Here is a 26,168-nt window from a genome sequence, read left to right on the forward strand (position 1 = left end):
GTGTCATTTGTGTCCTGGTATGTCATAGTCACTGAGGAAATGTTCAATAGTCTACTTGGCTGAATAGTAGGGATTTGGATTGCTTGGCATTCAGCCAATGATGCTAATAATTACTGGGACACGCTGCGCAGTCAGTCACACTCACTGTCCCTTTGTGTTCCCACTCAGGTGTTCGTGAAGCCTATACTAGCTCAGTGCTCGCCCTCGACGACCTGATGACACATTGCCGGTAAGCCTCCCCTCCCCCGTCCACATGCCACTGACACACCAGGCCTTCATGCTGTGCAGTCATTTGTCTCTTGGGATTCCATCATGTTTGGATGGAAGAAGAAGAAGAAGGAGGCCAACAATAAGAGTGGCTCATCCCCCTCTGGCTTCCCGTCCCTCAACAACCTTCTGAAGGGTGGACCCAGGGCCAAGAAGTCCAACAAGAATGGCAAGACAGACGTCTACGTCGACGGCCAGACGTCTGGCAGCAGCTCCCCACTCTCCACCGCCACGGGCTCTCCGGCGTCGTTCATCCGTAACGGCCCTGCTTCGCGCTCACCCAGCATGGAGTCCGGACGCATTACGTCCACCTACGTGCACTCGCTGCCCCCACCGGAATACACAGAGCACATTCCGCCGGATCACAGCTCCCTTCAACCCCTGTCGAGCACGCCGAATCATCCAACCCTCCGTGCCACGTACACGCCGCCCCCGGGGTATGGCGTCTTGAAGCAGGTCAGCCGACCGAACTCGGCAGTTTCCCGTTCCTCCTCCATCCCAGTCACCTCGTTTCGTGATGGGGAGGAATATGTGGATTTGGCTGGAAAGGCGGCAAACAGCACCCCGGGGCGCCAGGATAGGAGCGGTTATGCCAGCAAGGCTATTGAGGTGTGGTCGGAGGAGGAGGTGCTAAAATGGTTGAATGACAGCGATTTGGAGTATTTTGCTGACCTCTTTGATGGTGAGTGTCTGATATCATTTGAAATGTTTAGATTTGTCTGATAATTTTGTCATGATTATGTCTGAAAGGAAAAAAAAAAAATTATGATTATTTCAGTATTTTTTCTTTCTAGTGCAATCATTCCCATCATGTTTTAAGTACACTAAAAAAGTTTTATTTTCATTTCATAGTTTGTTGTGGAATAGATGATATTATATTTGTGTTTTTTGTTGCTGATGCCGTGGGAAAGGAATACTGTCAGATGAAATCATCAGTGCATAATATACAAACATATAATAACCTCCTGCAGATATCTGTGCACAGGCCATAAATGATAAAAATACAAGCATACACTTGTACATATCCTTGTAGGTCTGTGCTCTGTGTTGGTTAGTGTACACACTGTATGGAGTATCATAAGATTCATGCATGAGCACACAAGGTCAAGTGTGTTGCTTACAATATGTAGGTGCCTGAAGTCCACAAGCATTGAAATTTATATGACTGCCTTTGAATTATTGAAAAAAAAAATACATGTACCTCCACTACTGACAAATACAGTGTGGAGGTCTGTTAAATGTGTGAGGTCTATAAGAGCTTTGTGTGTGTGTGTGTCTGTTTTGTATGTTCAGTTTAGCAATTCATTTGACAGAATGAAATATTATTTATTAAGCTGTGCAAAGTTGGATACTTTTGAAATACTATGTATCTCTGCTTTACTTCAAGGGCAATATAGAGCATGTTTTCAAAAGAAAAAAAAAGAAGGAAGATAGAGCTATTTCCAGCAAGTACAATCAACCAAAAATAAAGCTCTCCCGTCTATGACCCAATCCATGTCCAGTATCCACAACTGTAATACTGACTCAAATAAAATGTTTATGTTATCATTATTACTGATGCATTGTGAGAATTAATCATTTTTCCATTCTGATAGGGGCTACACACATTGGGTCGCAAAGTGTTCCGTACATGTGTGTAGTTAGATACGTTACCCATCTTACTTGAAGTGAAGATAATCTGTGTATGAACATACAAAGCTGAAGAAACATTCTAATAACAAATGGCAATAACTATTTAAAGCTTCATTGGCCGTGAATGAAGAGAATTCATTTAATGGAGAGTGAAGTTGCACAGGTTTGTTTTTCTTCTGCTTTTTCTTTCTTGTACTCGCTGTGAATAAGATCATTAATGCTCAATATCTGCCATGAGTAAGATTATATGCTCAATCTGTATTGTTGTAATGATTTGATCTTTGATATTGACAGAGAATAATACAGTGCTCATGTATACATTCATACAGTCATTGAGAGTAATCATCAGAACAGAAAACATCTGAAACTGTCCTATGAGCAGAAAAGAAAGAAAAGGATGAGACAATAGAAACTGGGAAAAATATGGGAAGTACAACTTCTGTCTGTTATTTTTCCAGACTGAATTATCAGTGTAGGGACCTTATAATACATGCTTCCTCAACAATACACAGCAGTGACGCCAGTTTAGATGACAAATTATCATGTGTGGTGTTCACTCCCTAAAGACACCACCACTCCCCAACCACCATACTTCCTTGATATTTCTGATAGTTATTGTCTTTCAGACTAATGTTAAAGTGTACCAGTACCCTGGAAATCAAATTTGTGTACAGCTAGAATACACAAAAAACAACCATGATTTACCTGTGATATCCCCTAAAAGTATACACATTTTGATAAAAAATTTATCTAATCATATCATCTCTATAACAATTTGGCACTTTTGCTCCGCGCGTTACTTACATGGTAAGTTCTGCTTCATAAGCGCTGATACTGATGTTAGCTATACATTTTTACTAATACTATTAAATAATACTGGGATCCATTTCGATGGTTACCTGATCACGTGCACACATTGCATAGTATCACTTTCATTCAAGACGTACAATTGTATAGTGATTACAATAAATATCTTGCATCAGAAAAACATGTAGAATTTAAAAGAAATTATTAAACTTGAAATCTTGTTTAATATCCAACTCCAGTGAAACGTATACTTTTTGTTTGTATAAATTTTCCTCTACGTATTGTATTAAAAGTGAAGTAAAGTTTGAATAATGAATGGCATGGTACACAATGCTAGGCATGAGCACATGTACATGTGTATACACTTGCTTTGCATAATTGTATAATGCATTTTGTGTACCGGGTACATGGTATTGCTTCGAAAAGACCCCCCGACTACTGTAAAACATGATATATTCGCAGCATGAATTTTTCGTGAATTGGAGCTGACGGCCTTTTTTGCGGCATGAAATTTTCGCGAACTGCCACTGGCATTCAATGCATATAGTGTAGACAAGAACTTTCATATGTGCACTTTAATTTCGTGAATCTTGGTGCTCGCGAAATTCGCGAAATTAAAATGCTCGCAAAAATTACTCGTTCTGTGAATATAGTTGAAGATTGTCAGCAAAATCATTACAGAGTGCCGAAGTGATGATGTCACAGTCTTTTGCCTTCTGAAATAAATAGCTTGGGTTGAAATCAAGTCAGAGCATGGTTTTGAAAGAAGCAATTGCTGTAATTCCTCGTAGACGAGGGCAGGTGTGTTTTAAACCAGTTTCCATGGTGATGAATGGCCATGACATCACACTTTTGGTACTCCACTCAAAGCTAGTCATCTGCTCTTAAATCCTGACCTCTGGCTCATAATACTCCCCTTTTTCTTTTTAATACCTTATCTATAAATTTAGTTTAAACATTGTGAACATGTCAAGATGACCTTACCCCCCCCCCCCCCCCCCCCCAAATGACTGAAGTACATCAAGGCTATTATGGTTTGGGCATCCCACACTGTGACGGATTTTTAAAGTATCTTCCTGTACATCTTGTACTGTACATCATGTAGGGAATCCCATTTGCATGCCTTAAATGAAGAGTTGTATAGATAGTGGTATGTTGAAGAGAGTATCATTTCAGAAACTCCCATAAAGTATTGAAATGGAAGGTAACATTAAGTACATTTTTATTTACCGTTAGATTTTGAATTGAATTTTTTTCGGGGCTCACCGTAAATTCCAGTACATTACTAGGCTACCTTTGCAGACCCATGCACTGCATGTGTGTCCATCATGTATATTTTGTGAAGAAAGTTCATCAAAACTTACAAGCATTATACATTCTTGCCACACACTCTATATGTTATTACATCAGCTCTCATACTTTTAGATTTGTGTTTATAGATAAAAAATACAGAAGACTGCAACAAAAAGGCTTAAGTGTGGCTGACACACAGAACTACTGAGTAGTTGAGTTTTGTTGAATTTTATTCAAATTGTAGATAACTGTTGACTTTCAAATTTCTCAGCAGTGGCCTAAACAAGTCCCCTGAGGTTCATATTTAATGTTTTGCTGCATTTTGGGAGGTCTGTAAAAGGTATCCCCTACCTTTAAAGCACCATCACATTCAAGGTGACATTGAATAATGTACAAACAGTGCATTTTTTATGTAGAATGAAATGAACCCAAACTGACAAGATGGTGAATGTTTCATTAGAATCGGATGCTAAATAAAGGAAGTTACAGGATTTCCAAAGTTCTGCATGTTTTCACGTAGTGGTGGTAATTAGTACAATAACCACAAAGTCGAACTAGATGAGTTGACGATGTCATCAACTGTCTCATCCCACTTATATTCACATACAGGTAATGTGCTTGGTCATATGCTACCCACATGAATAATGTACAGAATGCATCCCTTGTTAGGGAAGGGAAAAAGTCGAGACTTAAAGGGGAAAAAAAAATCTTGAGCTGGCCAAAGGGTGGAGGGATTAGCCCAATGTGTCCTTGAATGGAATAAGCTTGGTGTCCCAGAGATAATCTCATCTTTCAGTGGCTCCTGGAATACTGGTCCAAACATCGGCAAGGAAGCCATGTAGGTACTCTTAATCCTTAAAGCTGCAGTGTGAGGATGGTGCTATTTTCTGCTTTCCATTTCAGATTATACATCTACATTTTGTGAAACATGTTTTTAAATGTTTTGATGACATATGTATGAGTTGTGTTATAGGTAATTTTCAGATTCTTCTTCTTGTACATGAGACACTTTGTATAATACAAACACTATGTGCTGGTCTAGAATTGGTGTCTGAACACTTATTGCTTCAAATGGGGATTTGATTTTTTTTTCTTTTGATCTACAACATGTATGTAGTGAAGGATTTATTTGTTCTCTCTCTGTGTCTTAACAATGTAAAATCTTTTTTTTTCCTCACCCTGGTATAAATTTATCAATCAAAGATTTCTTTTCCTTTTTACAACTGCATCTTAATGCAAAGTAAAAAAAGAAAAGAAAAAAATAAAGAAGATTTTTTTTTTTAAAATTTAGGCAGCAGAATCACAGCTAAGGAAGAACTTTGAAGAACAAGTTTTGGTGATTACATGTGATATTGTACTTCATGCAGATGTAGATACCATTACACAAAAATGCAGATGATGTTGCATTGTGCAGTGAACTTACTTTTTTAAGCTTTGAATAAAAGATGATTCTGCCTTTTAAAATGCTCGATCAGCAGAGCGCGTGTGATGGAAGTTCACCTAGAAGTGAGTAAGCCGTCTGGTTTAGCCACTGATGGCTAAGAGAGGGATTAGAGTGAATACGTGAGTAAGTTTGGGCTGTAATCCTCGCAGTGATCCATGCAGCGGGCTGCCGTTAGCTCAGACGACAACAGACCCAGACTTGGATGTTGGCAGGATGTAGAGTGGATAAAGATGTATAAAAGTTACAAGGCACGATGGAAATTTCAGAAATTTCAGTAGCAATGTACATGTAGTCTAGTAGTTTTTAGTTTGGAGAACATGGATTATTTCAGGTGCTTTTTATACATATATCATGTCTGATCATATAACTGAATGTGCATTGTATTATTTCTAGACCATTAGATTGTGTGAGATTTGCACTCGTAGGTGAATGATTTTCAGAAGTCATGCAGGATACATTAGCTTTCACGGAAGTCAAAAACTGCTCATAATTCATTCTTCCCTAGGAGAGCACAGCTTGAAAAATAACTGCTCCACATGAGTGGTAATGAGTAATGTCCCCTTGAAGTTGACTGAAAGAGAATGTGCAACTGTTTATCAGAAAGACTACATTTTAAAACATTTTTCATGCTGATTTGTTAATTAATCATTTCAGTTACATACCAACAAGAGGTAAATTATTGGGTACATGTAAAAACATGTGGTTTTGCCGTACTTGCAGTAATGCTTAAATCGTAGAGGGTTTAGAAAGCACAAAGTATGTATTGAATTAACCATATTCAAATTAATTTCATGCTGCCAGGCATTGAACTACATGTGCACTCATTGCAAAAATAATAACAATTTGTATGTTCTCATATATCAAAACAAAAATTAATCCACAAAAATATAAACAAGTGAAGTCTATCAGATTGGCCCAGCGCAAGAAAAAAATAATAATCTTGCAAAAGTTTCCACTCTCATTGTACTAAGAACACTTTCTGTCTGTCTCTTTGTGTTGCAGGTTGTGACATCGATGGAGATTATCTGTCTCAACTCACAGAGGATGATCTGAGTAAGGACATCTTCATTAATACTAGTTATAGTCTTATGGTTCCTTATGAAAGAAGAAGTTATAGGCCTACTGTGAAAGAGGTTGAGTTTGAAAGGATTACAATGTAGGAAGAGAAATTATAGAAATTTCTCTAGGAGAAATGCTTCCTACATTAATGTTGTTTCATTCTTGGCACAGTCGTGATAAGATATGTTCCCATGTCAATGCAACCTTGCATCACAATTCAGAAGATGAGATTATTTCATTATTAGTCAGGGTTTTGTTGTTGTTGTTGTTTCTTTAAAGACATCCATGAAGGGATACCTAGATTGTTTTGCAACTTTGCATACTCCTTAAAGATCCTATATGAAGGGAATAAATGTTCGTAAAATTCGTTTGTAGATGAAATATATGTTGGTAATTGACCAATTATGCAAAAAGTTTGGCTCAAATCCCCGCAAGCATCTAGATATCCGCTATTTGCAAGTCCCAAACATCCCCCTCCCTCCCCCTCGAAAACCAGCCACAGTACGGGACTCCAAAAGTTGTGACGTCACGCCAGGGTAGTTAGAGCCACGGGCCCCGGATGCTCTGTAGAAAAGCATTTGGCATCGGGAAAGAATTTCTGTCAATTTTTTTTCAAAGTCTGAAATCTCTGCTATTTATACTTTTGACACCAACTCTTTACTGTTTGTCTACACTTAATAGTATTATCATGAACTGCTTCTTCTCAAACAATTATTTTGTATTACTATGATCTGCAACAAGCCCAAATTTCACACAATTATCACAATTTTCTCCTCATAGTTTTGGTGCGAAAGTAGATCCGGTCGGCCGTCGGTCGGTATGACGTATCACCTCGCAGCTCGTATCGTATGCATTGTACGTACGTACGTGCGGTTCACATTTGTATCATCGTAACTTTTTCATAGCGGTTCGTTTCGAAATTTCGCGTCGATCAATTTTGAGCTTTCACTCCTTCCGAAAATGGCCGAGAACAGTGAGTTATCAGAGTGATCTTTTTATGGACTTTGAGGAGTACGTTAGTGAAGAGGAATGAAGCGACAAAAGCAGAGAAGGGGACGAGAATATAGACGAGGACGATGGAAGTTGGGAAGATGTAAGCTGGGGAGAGGACGATGGAGAAGTGGGAGAGCAAGGTGCTGTCGACGTCAATCCAGCCGGGGAAGCAGCGGCAGGGCCACGGGTGCCGCAACCCTATGAGCCGCTGCCTTTCGATGGAGATGGAATGGCAAACGACGGGGATGCTCCTCGTCTCGATTTTAGACATATTCATTAAGACATATTTCAAATTTCATGGCGAAATGATGTTTCTATCTTGAGAAATTTAACTTTGAAATCACAGCAATATCACCCCATTTTTTTACGAGCACGCATGAAAATGTGACCCAAATCATGTTTGCAAACAACGCCGAAAAGCTGCATTCGCGTGTGGATCTCCAGCGATCAGATAATGAGCGTACAGCGGTTAGAAAATACGCGTAACAAGCGCAGAAGCCACTCCCCCTATGTGTTGTCATACCCTGTGTGCGCTGCGTGCGTACGTACGTGCTCGGTATTCAGTTTACATTCGATTCACATGTACCGTATTGAGCGCCCTACAACACGTACGAACCCCGCGTATGTATGCAGGCGCAGCTAGCTAGCAGCAGCTAGGCAGCCCCGCCGGTAAAATTCGGGGAGCCGAGCGGACGAGAGAGCATCGCGATTGCAAGCCAGGGCAGCCGGCATGGCGAGCATGGTTACGTTCGCACTTTGGCTAAGCGGACATGATTGTATTCACAACCGACTTCTCGGCTTTATAGTGCCAGTGACTCGAGCATCGCGAGTGCACTTTCGAAATATAAATGCCATATAAATGAACAACGATAAGATCATAACCAATCCACAAGTAAACTAATAATAGTAGACAGAAATTTAGTCTGGTTGTTTTGCAAGACGTACGTGATTTGTGAGCGTGACTGTATCCGATATGTACAGTACAGGGTGCGTGCTATGCTGTGATGCGTGTTGTAGGCCTATAGGAGCTATCGCAAGCGACACCAGCCCAGTTTCCTGCCTCGATATGCACATCATACACAACACATACACACACACACGTAGTGACACACACACACAGAGGTAGCTCTTTGCTGGCAGCATCTGGCGTCCGCACCGTACCGCGCGCTGGCACGTACAGAGTCGCATCACTCGCGGATTAATCTTTTACGCGGGACGTTATTTTTCCAACCAAAATAAAACTAAAAAAGTCCTCTCAAAATTCTAAATTTTCTGAATATTATGTGATGTATCAAAAAATCGTTCACTAGAACATTTTTTTCTAATAATTCTTAAACAAATTAGAACATAAAATCCATCATAAGAGAGCGATATGACGCAATTTTAAAGCTTTGACAGCACTGCATTTGCGTGGACATAAGAGGGAATACCCTTACGTGACATCATAATCTAGGGGTCTTGACTCAACGGGGAATAAGGCTTCGATATTTTGACGAAATTTGAACGCATATTCCTCAAAAACCAACCTTTTTAGGGGTTTGAAAGATGTGAGATAGGAAAGTATGGTTAATAAGCCTTTCAAAAACACAAACAGTCCAGTTTTTGGCGATCGGCTTCTTATGTGAACTTTAAGCTCATCATATTCATGCTTATTTCAAGCAAATATTAGTGCTGCTGATAAGTAAAAGATTTTGTATGGTTTTTCTGTACATTTTTCTGTCCTCTTGTATGTGCTTCATTGATGGAAAATAAATACCCCTCCCTTAATTTACTGTATTCTTTCAAATTCCTTGTCTAAATGGAAGGACTCCTTCTTGACAAAATTGCAGGAAAAAAAAAAAGATCTACAGCGTTAATCCATATCATGTGTTTTTAGGCCTTCCGAAAAATTGACCTTTGCGACTTGGGCTACATGTGCATTTTGTTATGCAGGTTCACATTTATACATGTAGCATGAACTTCAGATGCAAATGATGTTTTGATTGAAGTTTGAGTTCAAAAGTGTTACACATGCAGGGTCTCCTGGAAGTACTGGTAAATGATATGTCATGATTTTCGTGATGCAGAACAAGGTGAAAAATTGTCATTTGTGGCAATTCGTTTATACTTTCCTTTTTATTTTCATCAGTTTCCTGTGTCATAGTAACTTGGAAAAAATACTTTTGATATAAAATATGATTTTGTATTGATTGAATGTATTGATTGAAGAGAGTGCGCTATCCTAGTTAGGTATGTAATGCTTTCTTAGAATTTCCGTACAATGAATATTGAAAAAAAAAAACCTCTTCTTTCTGTCGCTCTTCTGCTTCACAGTTGACTTAGAAGTTGAAGAAGCTAGTCTTCGACAAAGACTCTTGAAGGAAATTGCCAACATCAAAGAACAGAAACCAACCTCTCCTAATCAACAGGTACTGTATGCAACTGAGACTTCAGTAGCTAACTTCCATTCTTATCAAAGAAAATACAGTTTAGAATGCCTCTGTTTGTTTGTTTTTTATTCAGGTTTTTTTTTTCCATGAATCTATTCTTCATTTTGAGACAAGAATACTATTTTTTCATTAAAGGAAAAAGAGCAAATTCTTTATATTAATGACAAAGGGAATGCTAATGTGATGACTCAAGACAGCACAATATCATCTTTTTACACTGAGCGTGTTTACGTAAACAGATGCCCAGAGGTCATTGACCAGCCCACCTGTCCGTATCTCATTGACTCATGGTCTTGTCACCTGGGAAGTGGTTTGTTGTCCCCTCCCACAGGATCATATTCCTACACAAACACTTGCAACATTGGGATTAATGTCCAATAGTCAGTCCGCCCCCTAGCTACTGGCTTGCCACCCAGTCAATGTAAAACTCTTCTCTGTCTAGAGAGTTAAATCTTTTGGATTTAACTGTCTCCACCAGGTGCATGTAAGTATCTAATATCAGTCATGACTATGTGTACCTGTTGCTGATTCTCCCTGGCATGGTTTTGGTGTATAATGATATAAATTGTATCACCAAATTCAGAACACATCCTTGAAGTTCAAGAGTTTTCCAATGTTGGTGAAATCCATTTGTTTGTTGTTGTTTGATGGCAAGGGTACAATAGTTTATGATGTCATGGTTACACAATACTTTCCTATGAGAAATAGAAAGAGAATTCCACACATTTTTACTTTTCTAGCATAATGAAAGAGCACTGGACTTTAACTACCTCCCACAAGGCAGAGAGAATGTTAGCCTTGATTTGTGTCAGTAAAAAGTGAAGGGATTGTTAACTTTACATTTGTGATGAATTTTTTGGGATTCTATCATGTATTTCTTTTGTTGTTTTACTATCGTGACATCACAAAATGTTGCAGCGTGCCCATCCGATTATAAAATAACAGGGATTCAACCAAGATTATTATTAAAAGCATTGTAATTTTTGAACAGATTGCCCAATTTTCCTCAAATTGCACTGACATGTTCTACAAGAATTTCTGCATTCAGTGAGTGACCCCTTTAAAGTTTGAGAGGATGAGATGTAAGCTGTCAATCAAATATTCTAGAAGCACAATATACAGTGAGACAGGTGTGACTGACTTGTTCAGTAACATGATAGGCCGGAGAGGTAGTTCAATCAGTCATGCATCTGCCTTACAATCAGATGGCTTTGGTTTGAGGCCTAGTGAGTCTTGCTAAGCAATGTTGTGTGTTTTCAAGCAATCCCTCTTCCAAGAGGTAAAGCACTCTGATGTGATACAATATGACATAAAATGGAGGGACCGTTTTTGAGAGGGTCACACCCTACACACATAAAAGATCTATTCATTGCAAGAGCATGGTGTATAACCCAGTGAAGTGGTCTGTCCCAAATACACACAGAGTGTGTTCTTTACACACCTGCCTAGTTGGTTTCATTGGGAAAGTTGCGCAGTAGTTCAGAAGAATATAGAGGTTAATGGCTTAAAATCAACCTGATCCCTGTGAACGACTCATTACAGTTTAGAACTGCCCTGGCAGAGTTGAGCGCAGGAGAAATTATTTAATTTGCAGTGTACAGAAACAGGCAAAGCTATTTAACACATTGAGGACGGACTGATTTTGCTACAACATGCATTTCCCATAGACACATGCTCAAGTATACTCGGGACTCGTCCTCAACGGGTTAAAGACATTTAGATATCAGCCTTCATGTCTTATTTTTTTGAAGTACAAATTATTGCAATCATCATTTTGACTTCTAGAGATATTATCATATGTTCAAAAGAAATACACATCTTACTCCCAAGTAATATCAAACGCAATATTTGTGTTGTTGTGTGTCTCAGTTTGCACTACCAATCCTACAAATAATATTGCTCTTATTGAGCAATGAAATTTTGTTGCTGGTAATCTTTTCTACTCTCTTTATTTTACCAGGCTGTTGATTCTGAAGGGGACAATTCCAGCTCCGTCCATTTTGGTGACACTTCAGATGATGACCTCTTTCCCGATTCTCCCAAGTCGCCCACTCTGTCACCGACGCCCAAACAGCACCCACCCCCCTCGGCAGCAGGTGCATCCCCCTCTACAAAGCCGATGGAGGAGAGAGAGAAGAATCAAAAGAAGGATGATAGGGTGGAGGCCCAGAGGGGTAGAAAGGACAGTGATCTGATGTCCGTCCTCAGCGGAGCATCCGTGGTGTCATCTGAATCGCGGTCGGGATCGGGGTCCGGTGCGGATGGTCTAGGTGTCCCTCTGCCACCGGAGCGGAGAAATGGCCGCAAGTTCAAATCACCACCAGGTTGGTGTTCAAGCAGAAGAATTAACTTCAAAAGACAAAAAATGTTCAGAGTGACGTCAGTGAAATCAAAGTAACATGTTGTATATTTTGTTTGGCATAGAATAAGTGTTAATAAGTTTGATGACAGTTTAAAATATGGGTAATTCCATGAAGTTGGGGCACAAAGTGTTACATTTTAGCATAACTCAATACTAATTATGCTATACATTTATTGTTTATAGGCTTTACATTTGTATTGAGACCATACATTTTCCTGGAAATTTTGTGCCATTCAGACTCAATTTTGATGAAGTTATCTTAAAAAAATGTAGCGGTGTCCTGTAGCATCGTGATGTGTCCATGTAGCATCGTGATAGTTCAACTCTGGTCCTAAAAGACAAATTAATGCAATTAGCTTGACCAAAATTTGATATAATATGCATAATTACTAGATTAGTCAGATAGCTAAATATCTTAACTTTCATATCCACAGTTTTACTTTTACAAGAAAATTACACAATTTGTCACTATGCTACGCGGTGTCCACCAAATGTAACAAAAAAGGACACCGCGTAGCATCGTGATACATTTTGTAATTTTCTTTTAAAATTAAAACTGTGTACAGGAAATTTGAGATATTTTGCTATCTGACTAATCTAGTAAATATGCATATTGCATCAAATTTTGGTCAAGCTAATTGCCATAATTTGTCTCTTAGGACCAAATTTTAAAATATCACGATGCTACATGGACACGTCCCGATGCTACAGGACACCGTTACATATTGTTTAATAACTTCATCATAATTGAGTCTGAATGGCACAAAATTTCCAGGAAAATGTGTGGCCTCAATGCAAATGTAAAGCCTACAAACAATAAATGTATAGCATCACTAATATTGAGTTATGCTGAAATGTATTTTTCAAATATAATCACGATGCTACATGGACACTGCCCCAACTTCATGGAATTACCCATATGTATAACATTTGAGTTCTTTAATTGCACTTCCATTCAAAAGAGGCATAATTACAACATTTCCTGTCCAGAAAATTAATGTTCTGTGTCACTTGATCAAAGATAGAACAAAATAATGATTTTTTTTTTTTACAGTTTATGTGAAATAATCAACTTCCTCTGTGCTGAATGAAGTCTGATTGATAGAACATGTAATACCACACAAATTGGATAAATTGGATACAGTCATGATGTCAAAAGTTTATTGTCACAAATATGTAAACTCACTGACATTTCATTACCAAAGCAAACGAAGGACTTAGCATGTCAATGAAGTCAGGTTTATGCGACTATTTTGAGCTACACATGGAATGCTATGTTTGCTAACTCAATAATTAATGTTGAATGACAGTAACTACTGTCTTATCAGTAGAATCATGGTTGTGCAAGAACTCATCGATGAGTTGTTTCTGTTTCACTGGTTTCATCTTGTATCATTTACTTGTGGTGCACGGTCAGTGAGATGTTTCACAGAGGATTTAGGATGATTTTAAAGTTCAGATCAACTGAGGAATGCCAATGCCATTAGCTTCCTGTTCAGTTTTTGATGTAATGATTTTATAATCCATTACGAATTGTCATCTAGATTTCTAGAAAAATTACTTTGTCATTTACTTCAGTTTGTATTATCATGGCTGAATGATAAAGTCTCCAAACTTGTCATTTTCAGAAAGGAGTAAGAATTTCATCAAAGACACACACAGCATACCATTGTCTTAGGTTGATCTTAACTTTAAAGATCAATTTAAATCCTTTATGAAACACCCCTGGTAATTAATTAGTCACATTGACTGCCAGTGTTGAATGATAGAGATGATAAAGAAAAGAGGGAATTTCATGACATCAAAGAGCAGTTATCAGTGCAAGAGAAACAGGAGAAGTGAAAATGAATCCCAAAAGTTCCAAACATTAATTAAAAAAAAAGAGTAAATGCCTTTTCATGTATCAGTTTGTGTATATAGATTTCGCAAACATGAAAGAATACATGCTTGAAAACACATGTATAGACATGTGAGCAGTTTGGTTGTACAGTACCTTTGTTCTGAGGAAAATAAATTCTTACATCTAGTATGCAGTCAAATTTGTTGCACCTTTTATACATAGCGTAATATGGTTTCATGTACCCTTCCATGATGACTAACTACTTATTGTCAAGATCATTGGATTATGTGCTCTGGAACAACATTCATGACTAAAGTCTCTTGATTGAATCTGCATGTAATTGCTCTGTCAATTGTAATGACCATGTGCTGTTGTGTTCTTTATTCAGTGGACACATCTTCCAAGCCAGTTGTCGTCCCGCAGGATAATCTTCCTTTTAGCAAGAAGAAAGTAGCCCAGTGGAATGAGCGCGACATCATCCACTGGTTGGATTCCATCCACCTGGGGCATCTTGCTCAAGTGTTTCTTGGTGAGTTGGGAAGTGGAATACTTCTCTGCCTGCATCCCCATACAATGCCTCTGTTGCTACTTCTAATACATGATAAGGTCTATCTGTACATTATGAGAAATGTAATAAATGCAAGCAAAGGAAAACTGACCAGAAATGTATGTAATTCATAGGTAAAAAATTTAAATTTTCTTTGTTCAATTTTTTACTGATGAGATACATATGACATTTCTGAGTAATAATCTGGCCTTGGAGGAGATGGTCTCTTGGGCCATCCAGCTACCTTCCAGATTATAACTTTGCCTATGACATGTATCTGTGTGTGTTATGTGATTGTTGTAGCTCAACCCATGCATTGTATTGTTAAAAGTCCAAGTTCAAATGAAGGTGTATATCAAACAGTATCATAACGAGATCTGTTGCAGAGATACTGTTTTAACAGAGTTGTTCACCTGAAAACCTCAATTCTTCAGTTAAAGTTGTTATGATCAAGGGTTTTTCATCTCACTATAGATGCACAATGGGGTCAGTTATTTGCTATTATAGTTCTGGCAAGCATGTGAAGCAATATGTTTATTAGTTGTCTCTGTAATAGTTTTCTCAGTCCTTTCTAGTATCTTGATAAGCCAACATCAATGCCACAGAAGAAGGGAGGTGCTAATTATTTGATTTTAAATGTTTGAAGAACATTGTATGTAAATGTACTGATCACCTAGGATAAACAATTTAAATCTTTTCATATTATACTTTAAAAGACGTTTGCTGATGTTGTCAGAACTGATTGGATGTTTTCTACCTTCTGCCACATCATAACTACATTTATTTGCCACTTACCTCATTTTCAATCCTCTTTTTGAAATGGACCGTTAGTAACTGAGACTGAATCAATAGGTTGTTACATCACCCTGCCATTGAAACCATATTGGTTTCCAATTTTTCTTTGTCTGTTTTAGATCACAGGATATCTGGGAAGGAATTAGCAGATATTGATATGACTCTATTAGGTGAGTATCAAACAAGCATTTTAAACGAATTATAAAGACAAAATGAAAGCAAAGCTGTAATGTCTGGTTTGTGAGTTGAGAGAGAACTTACACAAAAGTGGATCAACCTTTTTCCCAATGAGCACATTCTCAATTGATTCTGCTATACTACAATCTGTGCACCTCAAGGTTACAGTAACTGTTTCAAGTTTTGTACCATTAATGTTCTTTACAAACCCACACCCCATTCCTCAGCTGTTCATGTATTTGTAAATCATGTGTGTTGCTTTCAGCATTCAGATATGATTACGCTGGAACATAGTTACGATACTTGCATGGACTGCATGGCACACATCATTTGTGATACTATCAATGCAAGTAATTTTCCTCTCACAGTGGAGCAAGTTTAACTTTATGAAGCTGTGAGTTGATTCCTCTGCTATGTCCTTTCTGTTGAGATTTTCTCTTGTTCTCAATCACCCCTTGCAGACGAAATGGAAATTGACTCTTCTTCGGAGAGGGAGAAACTTCTGTCAACCTTGTATGACCTGACAAACCCACCATCCACCACGGCGAGGGAAGACGTTATGAGTGAGTACTGATAATAATCCGGTGGTGGTGTAAATTTTAGTCCAAGAGGAGAACCTTTGTGGCACAGACATGTTTGTTGTAACTGACATTTATGAAGTTGGCAAATTCTTCTAGCAAAATTAGACAGGTGTTAAGAAAATTAACCCGTTGAAGACGAGTCCCTAGAATGCTTGGCAGGTGTCTATGGGAAATGTGTGTTATAGCAAAGTCAGCCCGTCCTCAACAGGTTGAAGTCCTAACACTTGAATGATGTATGGGTCTTCAAATATGGCCTCATATGGAGAGTGCTGAATTCTTGTCATACTCTGTCCCAATCATATGACCCTGATGTTGCTTTCCTAGAATTTCTCAGGTTTTCTTCACAAAGCCAACCCCCCCCCCCCCTAAAAAAAAAAACCCAAAACAATAATAACAACAACAACAAGGGCAAAAATGATGTGTATCTATAGGTGTTATGTGTGGTAATGGTGATAATTGCTGGCTCATGTGAAATATCTTGTTTCTAAAGCAGTTACTATCTATGCATCCTAAATTTTGTAGGTGTGATTAGCAACGCCAGCGGCTATGAGAGGCAAAAGTACATGGCAGCGGTCAGCATCCTCCATTCGGACGATCCCGACGACGTCCACTTCCTTCCGCCAGAGGACAGAGACAGCCTCCTGTCCAGTCCGGAGAAGATGGACGGCAGGATAGATGAAGGGGAGAAGGAAGAGGAGAAGGATGACAGCAAGAAGGAGAGAGTGAAAGAAGAGACACCTGATTACAGGGTAAAGATGATCAGCAAGGATGAAGAGGAGGACTCGGACTCAGATGATGACTGGGAGGATGATGATGATGATGATGAAGATGAAGATGATGACTTTGTCATCCAGGCAATTCTTGGGATGGATGAGAAGAAGGGGCAGAACCAGAAGACTGCTCCTGCGGTGAAAAAAGAAACTGAGAGTGGTAAAGCTAAACAGATGCCTGAGCCATCAAAGGAATCAAATACAAGGAAGAGGAGCTCTGAAATTGACAGTGACTTTGATTTTGATGACAGTGATGATAGTGACGACGATGAGGATGAAGAAGGGGAGGAAGAAGGTGAAGCAAAGGTCTTTGAAGAGACACAACAAGTGGAGATTGTCAAGACGGCAATCAAGCATACTGCCGAGTCTAATCCAAATATCACAGATGATGCAAAGAATAAGTCTAAAGCAGCCACTCAAGATCCCAAACCTGCACCATTCACCAAACAGGGATCAAGAGACAATATGGATGATAAGATGAGCTCTAAGACCAACAACAAGGTCTCGAAGCAGTCGTCAGTCGAAAGCAGTGATGGCAGCAGTAGCAAAGCAGTCGGTGGTGCTAGGGGTGTGGCCATTACTACGCAAGATGCAGTTGGTGGGACTAAAAATAGTAGCACTAGAAAGAATTCAACTAGTGCTAAGATGGAGGATACCATAGGGGATCTTCAAAGGCAAGATAAGAAAGCCTCCAGGACTGAAAGCAGCAGGAGTTCTGGAAGTGAAAAGGAAGAGAAAAAGAAGAAGGGAGGGTAAGTGAAAAACTTCAATTTAGCTTTGGTATTATATGGTAAATTTGTTTTTGCTTGTTTTGTGGGAAGTTTGTTTGTATGTTGTTGTTTTTTTCAAATCTAGATTGAGTGTCTAATATTTAATTGATAAGTTATCATGCAGTAAAGATCCCATTGTCCCAGCGTAGTTTTGGTTGTAGTGGATCAAACATTAAGAGAGCAAAGCTGCGGAAATCAGCTTGAGAAACTATCATAGAGACGTGCTTGCAGAAGTTTTGTCACATGTGATGGTAAATTGTGAGCTAGATTGATGAACATTAAAAAAAGATAAAAAGTTGTCATTCATTCACTTTTGTATCAAATATGTGGTCTTTGAAATTTTTTGTAGAACCCTTATGTTTGTGATATAATCCATACCATCATATTGAAATAATAACAGAACATTGCACTAATTAGAAGTTTGGTATTAAAGGGATGGAGCAATTTCCCAAAGCTGTGCATGGGAAATATAAGGAATGCTACTATTCTAACATGCAACATTATGTACATGTACATTATATCTCCATGTTTTACTTCATGAGCTATACTCAACAGACTATTGCTGGATTTTTTTTTCTTTATAGATTTTATAGGCTGATCCAGGAATTAAAGACATCTTGCCAAAATCTTGTTTTTGATTTCTAGTGTCATTTAGTGACTCTTGCTCTTTTCCATGTGAATGGACATGGATTATATTTCCCTGATTTCTTCCTGAATTCCACCCACCAGCCTCCACAAACTGAAAGAGGCTATCTCTCCATCCAACTGGAAGAAGAGTCCAAGAGACAGCAGCACAGTTCAGGTCTGGACTGACGTCGGACACTCCTCAGGTTTGTAGCAGTCATCACCTGTGGATGGATGGATGGATGGATGGATGGATGGATAGAAAGATGATGGGTTGTAGTAATTTGCAATTATAAAGAAGTGTATATGTGAGCAGAAGGCCATGTGTATGAAAAGTACTTACTGCCTCTGAAATCTACCAGTTCTATTGTCTCTTGGTAATTTGTTATGCCTCCGCCACGAAGTGGTGCCGGAGGCATTATGTTTTCGGGTTGTCCGTCCGTCCGTCCGTCCTTCCGTCCGTCCGTCCGTCCGTCCGTCCTTCCGTCCGTCCGTAATGAATTTTGTGGACAGGGTAACTACCAAAACCGTTTGAGGTATCCTAATGAAACTTGGCATGTATGTGTATTAGGGGGTGAAGTTGTGCCTATCAACTTTTGGGTGCACATGCTCAAGGTCAAAGGTCAAAAGGTCAAGGTCAAATGCTTAAAATTTTACTATTTCCCCCATATCTATGCAATGCCTGAAGATATTTTCTTGAAACTTAGTGTATACATGTACTACCCAATTAAGATTCTCTGGTGAAAGTTTGGGGTCATGAGGTCAAAAGGTCAAAGGTCAAAAGGTCAAGTAAAATGTTAAAATTTCACTTTTTTTCTCTGTATCTTGGAAATTGTTCAAGGTATCTTCATGGAACATAGTGTATATGCATCTACTGACTGGCAGTGGTTATCTAGGGAATTTAGGGTTCATGGGGTCAAAGGTCAGGGGTCAAAGGTCAAGGGCAATACTTCAAAATCTTACTATTTTCCTTATATTTATGCAATGCCAGCAGGATATATTTTTTTTAAAACTTGATGTATGCATGTCTAACCCAATAGAGATTCTCTGGGATTTTTTTTTTTGCCAAGAAGGTCAAAGGTCAAAAGGTCAAAGATCAAGTGAAAGTGCTGAACTTACTTTTTTCTCCATATCTCGGAAGTGGCTCAAGTTATCTTGAAACTTAGTACATGCTGAATTTATGTATGTTCTGCCTGACAGTGCTTCTCTTATAAATCAAAGGCCAGATGAAAATGATAACAATTTACTGTTCAATACAGAAATTGCGCTTTTTCTCCATACCTTGAAAATTACTCAGTGCATAAACTTATGAAATGGTCAAAGTCAAGTTAAAGTTCTTAAATCCCCAAATACATGCTCTCCTATTCATCCAATTAAACATAGGTCAAGGAAGGTAAACATTCAATACATTTGTGACAAACATGTCATTTTAATAATTTGCCAATTTTGTGAAAATGTAATCACACATTGTCCACATGTACTACTGAGTATAGACCTATTAGGAGAATCATGCATTATGGCGGAGGCATACCAGTCGCCATAGCGACATTTCTAGTTTTACCATGAAGTGTGGGAGTTATGATTATGATTTTTACATTAATTTAATTGAGAAAAAGGATGCCCGAAACAGTAACAACTCTGATTCAAATTGTGATATGACGGGAGTACATTTACCGCTCTTTTAAAGACCTTTCATTGCCAATCCTTACGAATCCATAATGAAATGGCATTTTTTTTTTTTCATACCTTTCCCCTGCAGTGAAAGTTTAAAAAGCTCACAGTGAGAAAGCAACACCAAGATTTATTCAATTACATTATGGAGAAGGACTCTATGATAGACTGTAGGGAAAAAAGGAAAATGGAAAAGGAAAATGGAGAAGGAAAACTGACAATCTCTGTTTTCTGTGTGTGTGTTAGTATTCTTTTCTATTGTTTGCAAGGATAGGTACTGTGTTCATTCATTTGTGTCCAGGAGAGTCAGTCAGAATGAAGTGCGTGCTATAAGTGTGTTGTCTTTTATTGTTTCTGAGAGTATGGCCAGTGTATGCCAAGACTCACAGTGTCCCTATACACCTATTTATAGGGAGTGGTTCCTAGACCCTCATCATCAGGCTGGAGGAGGAGTCTACCACCCAGTCCCTTGGAGTGTGTGCTGTATGTTTGCCCGATTGTTTCTGGGAGTATGACCAATAAATGTTGAGACTCACAGTGGTTCTATACACTTATTTGTAGGGAGTGGTTCCAAGAACCTCATCATCAGACTGGAGGAGGAGTCTACTACCCAGTCCCTTATCGAGCTCTGTCTGAATCAGCTGGACCTTGCCGAGGATCCCAGACTCTACCGCCTGCTGCAGGCGCCCTCTCATGGCAAAAACAAGGGTGTGTTTCTCATATGTAGTCAGTTGAGAACCAGAGTGATGTAACTCCATGGACAGTTTGTTGCATTAATTCTATTTGTTTCACAAATGATAATGTATACTTTTTTTCTCTCTCTTGCTCTGCAGTGGAGCAGTGTATATTGTTCTTCTATTTGGTCAAATGATAAAATGATGGAAGCTATAATGTTGCTAATGTCAAATGATGAGAATGAAAATTATGATGATCATATTAAATATCAAAAACAAAAGCTTTCTAAGTTGTCAGAAATTAATTCATATTTTGATCTCTATCCTTTGATGCACTTCAAGAATGATTACATGTAGTTCTCTATCAATGCAATTAATTTGTTGACCAGGTAATGATAGAGAGCTGGATCTTGATGAGTGTCCACTTGCTGTCCAGCGTGGCTGGACGGACCCTGGAAGCACACGCTTTGAGTTCAGGCACAGGACCGGTCAAGGAGGTGCCATCAAGGTTAGTGTGTACAAACTGGTCAGTAGATGCAGGGAAAAGTCATTATTATTATTTTTTTTGTATAAAAGTTGGAACTTAATCTTATTCAATACAAACGTGTTGATAAATGGCAGTCACTCTTATGACTCATTACTGTGTGCATATTAGTTGGTGTTATGGTAACTACAAATATTGTAACTTGCTATACTTGCAAACCTTTGTATGAAGTGGCTGCTTGTGGGACCATAATGTCATGAGGAGTTTTGCAGCCAGTCTTAAGGAAATGCGACCTCTCTGTGAACAGCAAGGAAATTGGCGACAAGAATAACCACCTCCTTATGAAACAAATCCCAGGCAGAGGAAGCTTGTCATAAAGAAATATGCAGCTGTTGTGGGTTACCATCAATGATGGCAGAATCTAGGCACAGATTTGTGAAGTTTTACAAGGTTTAGAGCATGTCGAGGACACTGGGAAAATTGAAATGTAAATGTAGACGTTGTTATAGTTCACAAGGCATGAGTCTTCAGTATACATGTCCATTCCTTATGACCCCAAACTGCCTTGTAGTAGCATTTGCATTCAACTGATTTCATCTTCTTTTTTCTCAAACAGTTTAATCATTCTCTTACTGTCTGTTTCCCCACTGTACATTACGTCACCTGACCCATTACCTACCTGTCACTTGCATCATGCCCATTTGAAATAAATAAGTGCCTTTTTGCGCCTGTCTTCTTCTGTCCAGATTGTCCTTAGACTGCCCAGTCAGCAGCCAAAGGGCAAACTGGTCCACATCTCCCTCTCCACGCCGGCCATCGAGGTGGTCAGACTGGCCCTGAGGAAGTTCTCCATGAAGAATGCAGATCCTGGGCTTTTTTGTCTCCTGGAAGTGGACAAGGATGGTGGTGAGTGCAGAGTCCAGGATTGGCTAGAGTGCCTTATTTCAGCTATTCATTTGAGTATTTACATGTACTAGCCCACTAGCCTAACCTACCCTACACAACATAATTCTAGAGAGAGTAAACTGACGTCTGCTGGAAACAGTTTGATTGCATTTGACATGTAGTTGTGTGTTTATGTGTCACAGCTGTACTCTACTAATATGTGACATAGGCCTACATTCCGTCATCCAGTCACTTGACATGATATCTAGATCTGTCAGCTATTTTGGAAAAAATATACCTTGCCACAAAAATAAAAAACATACAGAATCTATGCATGCTGGTATGATGAAAACATGGCTAGTTCCCACCGATTTCCATCTTTCACTCATACTGGTGGTGGCAAGAATGATATGATGAATCTGACTGTGAGACATATAAATATATTTTTATTTCTCACCATGACTCATCAAATTATTCATGATGCCTGAGCATTATCACTGTTTTTAAGTCTTACCTCCCAATTGCTACTTTTTTTCTCCTTAATGCTGATAGTTCTTCCAGATTGAAGTTGGATCCAATTATACAGACAAATAGTTCGTACAGCTGTAGTCCTTAGGTAAGGAAAAGGGAAGATAAAAAAATGTTTTTCCAGGAAATTTCTTCAAGACATGTTGGTACTCCACTTGATGTCATTTTACGCCCTCCATCATGTCTTGTATCTGTTCCATCCCTGCACAGATGTTAGCGATGTGGCAGACGAAGCCATACCACTCCAGCTGGACTCCCACGCCTTTGTCCTCTGTGACCGTAGCAACCGTGAGCTCCACTGGACCACACAGGAGGAGGAGGAAGCGAACGCCAGGGAGCCAAAGGTCAAGCGACAGGACTCCCTCACGTCGAGGGCGTCCTCCAGGATGTCTTCTGCTGTAAGTTTTTACATCCTTCCTTTATGTTCATGTGTGTATGATAGTATGGGTAATGGTAATGATAACTGTGATTTTTATACTGAATAATTGCCATTGATTAATTTTTTTATGCACTTTACATGCATTTGTTTTAAAAGTCATCGACACATGCTAGTGTATTACAGCACTAAAATAACTACGAGCGTATGAGTTAAAGCGTGGAATAAATATGTGTGTGTGTGTGTATGTGAGATGTCCGAATGATATGTGTCAAAGTATTTTGCATGTGTGGTGTGTCTTTAAAGATATGCTGTGAAGTACTTTCCTTTTTAACGTAAGCATTTGTCGGTGTTGTTGAGTGTGTGTATATATGATCGACTGGTGTGTATTATCAAACAACTTGACACAAAGGCAGGGATTTCTTCTCCCACTTGTCCAAATGTGTTTTTGACGCAGGCCCTAGACATTCCTCCCAACAGAGAGATTAAGTAGCCTAAGGCAAGCATCCAAGTAATTTTGTAGAGCCCTGCCCAAATGGATGATGTATGTGGTGCAACCCTGTTGTGGCTCATAATTTGAGTGGGTTGCCATGGTCCTTTCTGTGATCTTCTGCTAAATAGTTGTATAGAAATCACGACAACAATGGTATTACTGTAATGCAGGAATGTTAGAGGTACAGGGTAAAAGACTTCCTTCCCTATCAATTTTAAGCAGACTTTTCCAAATGGCAGTCATAGTGATGCCCTTACCTTCGATAAGAAAGCTTTAATAGGAAGTGTTGTACTATTGCAAGTAATGTACCAATCATAGCAAAGTAAATATTGTTTGAAGAGGTAAGTATTAGGGCTGGAATTTTCAAGTAAGTGTTTCTAAGCAACATACAGTGTAGTACAATGTATTTGTACTTTTATGGCTGTTTTGTCAGGGCTGTCTATACTACCACTTCAAAATTTTATACCCAGGGCAAGACCACATGTACATAATAAACCAAGTCTTGTTTTGGTCGTCTGTGGGTTTTTTATTTGAGAATATGGAATGTGGAAATTTCCTACCCCAACAGATTAGCATTGGTTCATCCTTTGGGTCGTCTGAGCTTCTGTCTTCCACTCGCATCGACAATGAAAAACTTTCCAAACTAGAACTGGAGGTATGCTACATCATGAATATATGCATATCTATGTAAACACACATGTGTACATCATTGACCGGCTTACACCCACCCCTATGAATATTCATTCATTAAGCATTCATATCATATTCATGAAGGAGGCTAACCCCAGACACACACATGCTCGCATTAATCATTCTAACACATTCCTGCGCATAGTTACATGTACCCCAGTAAAATTTATTTTATACATTTTGATCACCTGTTGTAACCTGTGGAAACGTTTGGGTTGTCCAGAGTTATCTACTTGATTATATACTGACCATCAGTATTGTAGCTCACTCACAAAGATGTATCGTGATAACCAGTTACTGCCAGAAGGTAGTAATAATTTTGGGGTCACCTTCCACAATCCAACTCATTGTGCTAATTTGGAGATGTGTAGCATAGCACCATCTTCAGATATTGTATTAATATCAATATGAAGTACTCATCAATTGGACATAATTCTTTACCTATGATATACTATGCAGTCTCAGTTGTCTTAATGAAACCATCATGCCTTGTTTGGTATTTTCAATACTGATTAAACACCATCGTAAATGACTTTCAATGTATTTTAATTCTCGATGTTGCATGATTTGTCCTTAATTTTTCACTGCAATGTGTAGAAGTCTCTGTAGCAAAAAAAACAAAAAAAGGATCATAAAAAAAAATGTAGCTATGCGTCTTCTGTAATGTTTATTCAAATTCACATCACCTTTGTCATCTTGTAGGTTAGCTTGTAGAATACTTGCATGATCCATGTCACACAGTAGCAAGTAAGCGCAAAAATAATTTCTCCTACAGCAGCATGCATGAAGCAACTCTTTCAAACATGGCAAAGACTTGCATTTAAGAAATTAATATAATTCAGTCTCTTTTACAGAGAAGGATGCTTGCCCAATTTTGCTGTATGATTGTATTTTGCTATGAATGTTTGTTACTAAAAGTCTTTTTTGAAGTTTAGAATTCTTCCATGAATGCTTTATAGATTCAGTTCTGCAATCCAACACATAAGGCACGGTCAGACTGGCAAAAGATTGAGAAGTTTAAGATCGCCAAGTCTTTCTGTTCTTTTGTTGTCTGATCACACTTGCAAAAGATTGAGAAGTTTGGTGGGGAACGGCACAGGGGGAAATACTCCTAGTTGGAGTTGGAAGTTTCGCCAGAAGTTTCGCAGGAAGTTTTGCCAGAAGTTTGCAGTCACACTGGCAAAACTTCAAGATCTTTTGCCGGTCTGACCACGCCTAATGAGTCCACCTGTCTATTTAATAGCTTGTTTGTTTTTCTGAGATACCTCTTGTATACTCACCCCTTGGTAGCTGAAGTTTACTTGTAAAACGGTGTCAGCTTCATGACCATTCATGCACAGAAAATTAGTATACAAATAGTGAATGGTCACAAGTGCAATGGTACGAGATTTCGCACGAGGTGAAAGATAGAGGCGCTCTATTCAACGAGGCGAAGCCGAGTTGAATAGTGCGCCTCATCTTCCACCGAGTGCAAAATATCGTTCAATTGCACGAGTAAAGACCATACACTATTTGTTTTATACAACGTCCAAGTAGATCTTTTTGATTGGAGGATTGTTGGGTAGGTCTAAGTAGGCCTAGAAGTCTATATATGTATGAAAAATATAGCCATACTTACATGTGGATCCACTGCGATTCTCTTTCTGGCTGGCTTGTGCAATCAGTGTAGATTCAGGTCGCTGATACACATATATACACTAGCACTACGTTGGCCTACATACACGCATGCATGTACCGCACACGTACACTGCGCTAGCTGCATGCGATCTCCAATATGCAACACACAGTACATGCAGTATGTAGGGGTACCACCTATATCTCGGCAAGGTACCTTCCCATTGGCACCCTGCGTATCATGGCTGTTTGCGTATAGAACGAAAATTGCGTGGGATTAAGCGTCATTAGCTATAAAAACAATAAAAACGAAGAAACGAAAATCAAACTCAAAAACAAACTAACAAACCAAACTAAACACGT

General features: G+C 38.9%; 1 protein-coding gene across 1 annotated transcript in view; it reads left to right on the forward strand.

Moving 5' to 3' along the window:
- The first annotated feature begins 312 nt into the window (after positions 1–312).
- The window catches only part of LOC139734163 (uncharacterized), a 49,593-nt gene continuing 23,737 nt past the window's right edge, over positions 313–26,168 (forward strand). Inside the window, exons 1-14 of the mRNA XM_071644968.1 lie at positions 313–949; positions 6,446–6,496; positions 9,809–9,903; positions 11,885–12,248; positions 14,515–14,655; positions 15,588–15,638; positions 16,107–16,208; positions 16,749–17,748; positions 18,496–18,596; positions 20,623–20,769; positions 21,125–21,243; positions 21,966–22,125; positions 22,843–23,027; positions 24,070–24,156. Coding sequence (XP_071501069.1) covers positions 313–949; positions 6,446–6,496; positions 9,809–9,903; positions 11,885–12,248; positions 14,515–14,655; positions 15,588–15,638; positions 16,107–16,208; positions 16,749–17,748; positions 18,496–18,596; positions 20,623–20,769; positions 21,125–21,243; positions 21,966–22,125; positions 22,843–23,027; positions 24,070–24,156 — 3,240 coding nt within the window. The remainder of the gene's footprint in view (positions 950–6,445; positions 6,497–9,808; positions 9,904–11,884; positions 12,249–14,514; positions 14,656–15,587; positions 15,639–16,106; positions 16,209–16,748; positions 17,749–18,495; positions 18,597–20,622; positions 20,770–21,124; positions 21,244–21,965; positions 22,126–22,842; positions 23,028–24,069; positions 24,157–26,168) is intronic.

Source organism: Diadema antillarum, unplaced genomic scaffold (genome assembly GCF_040938485.1).
Source record: "Diadema antillarum isolate AM-2024a unplaced genomic scaffold, OU_Dant_1.0 seq00000512_RagTag, whole genome shotgun sequence".
In the NCBI taxonomy this organism is placed as follows: domain Eukaryota; kingdom Metazoa; phylum Echinodermata; class Echinoidea; order Diadematoida; family Diadematidae; genus Diadema; species Diadema antillarum.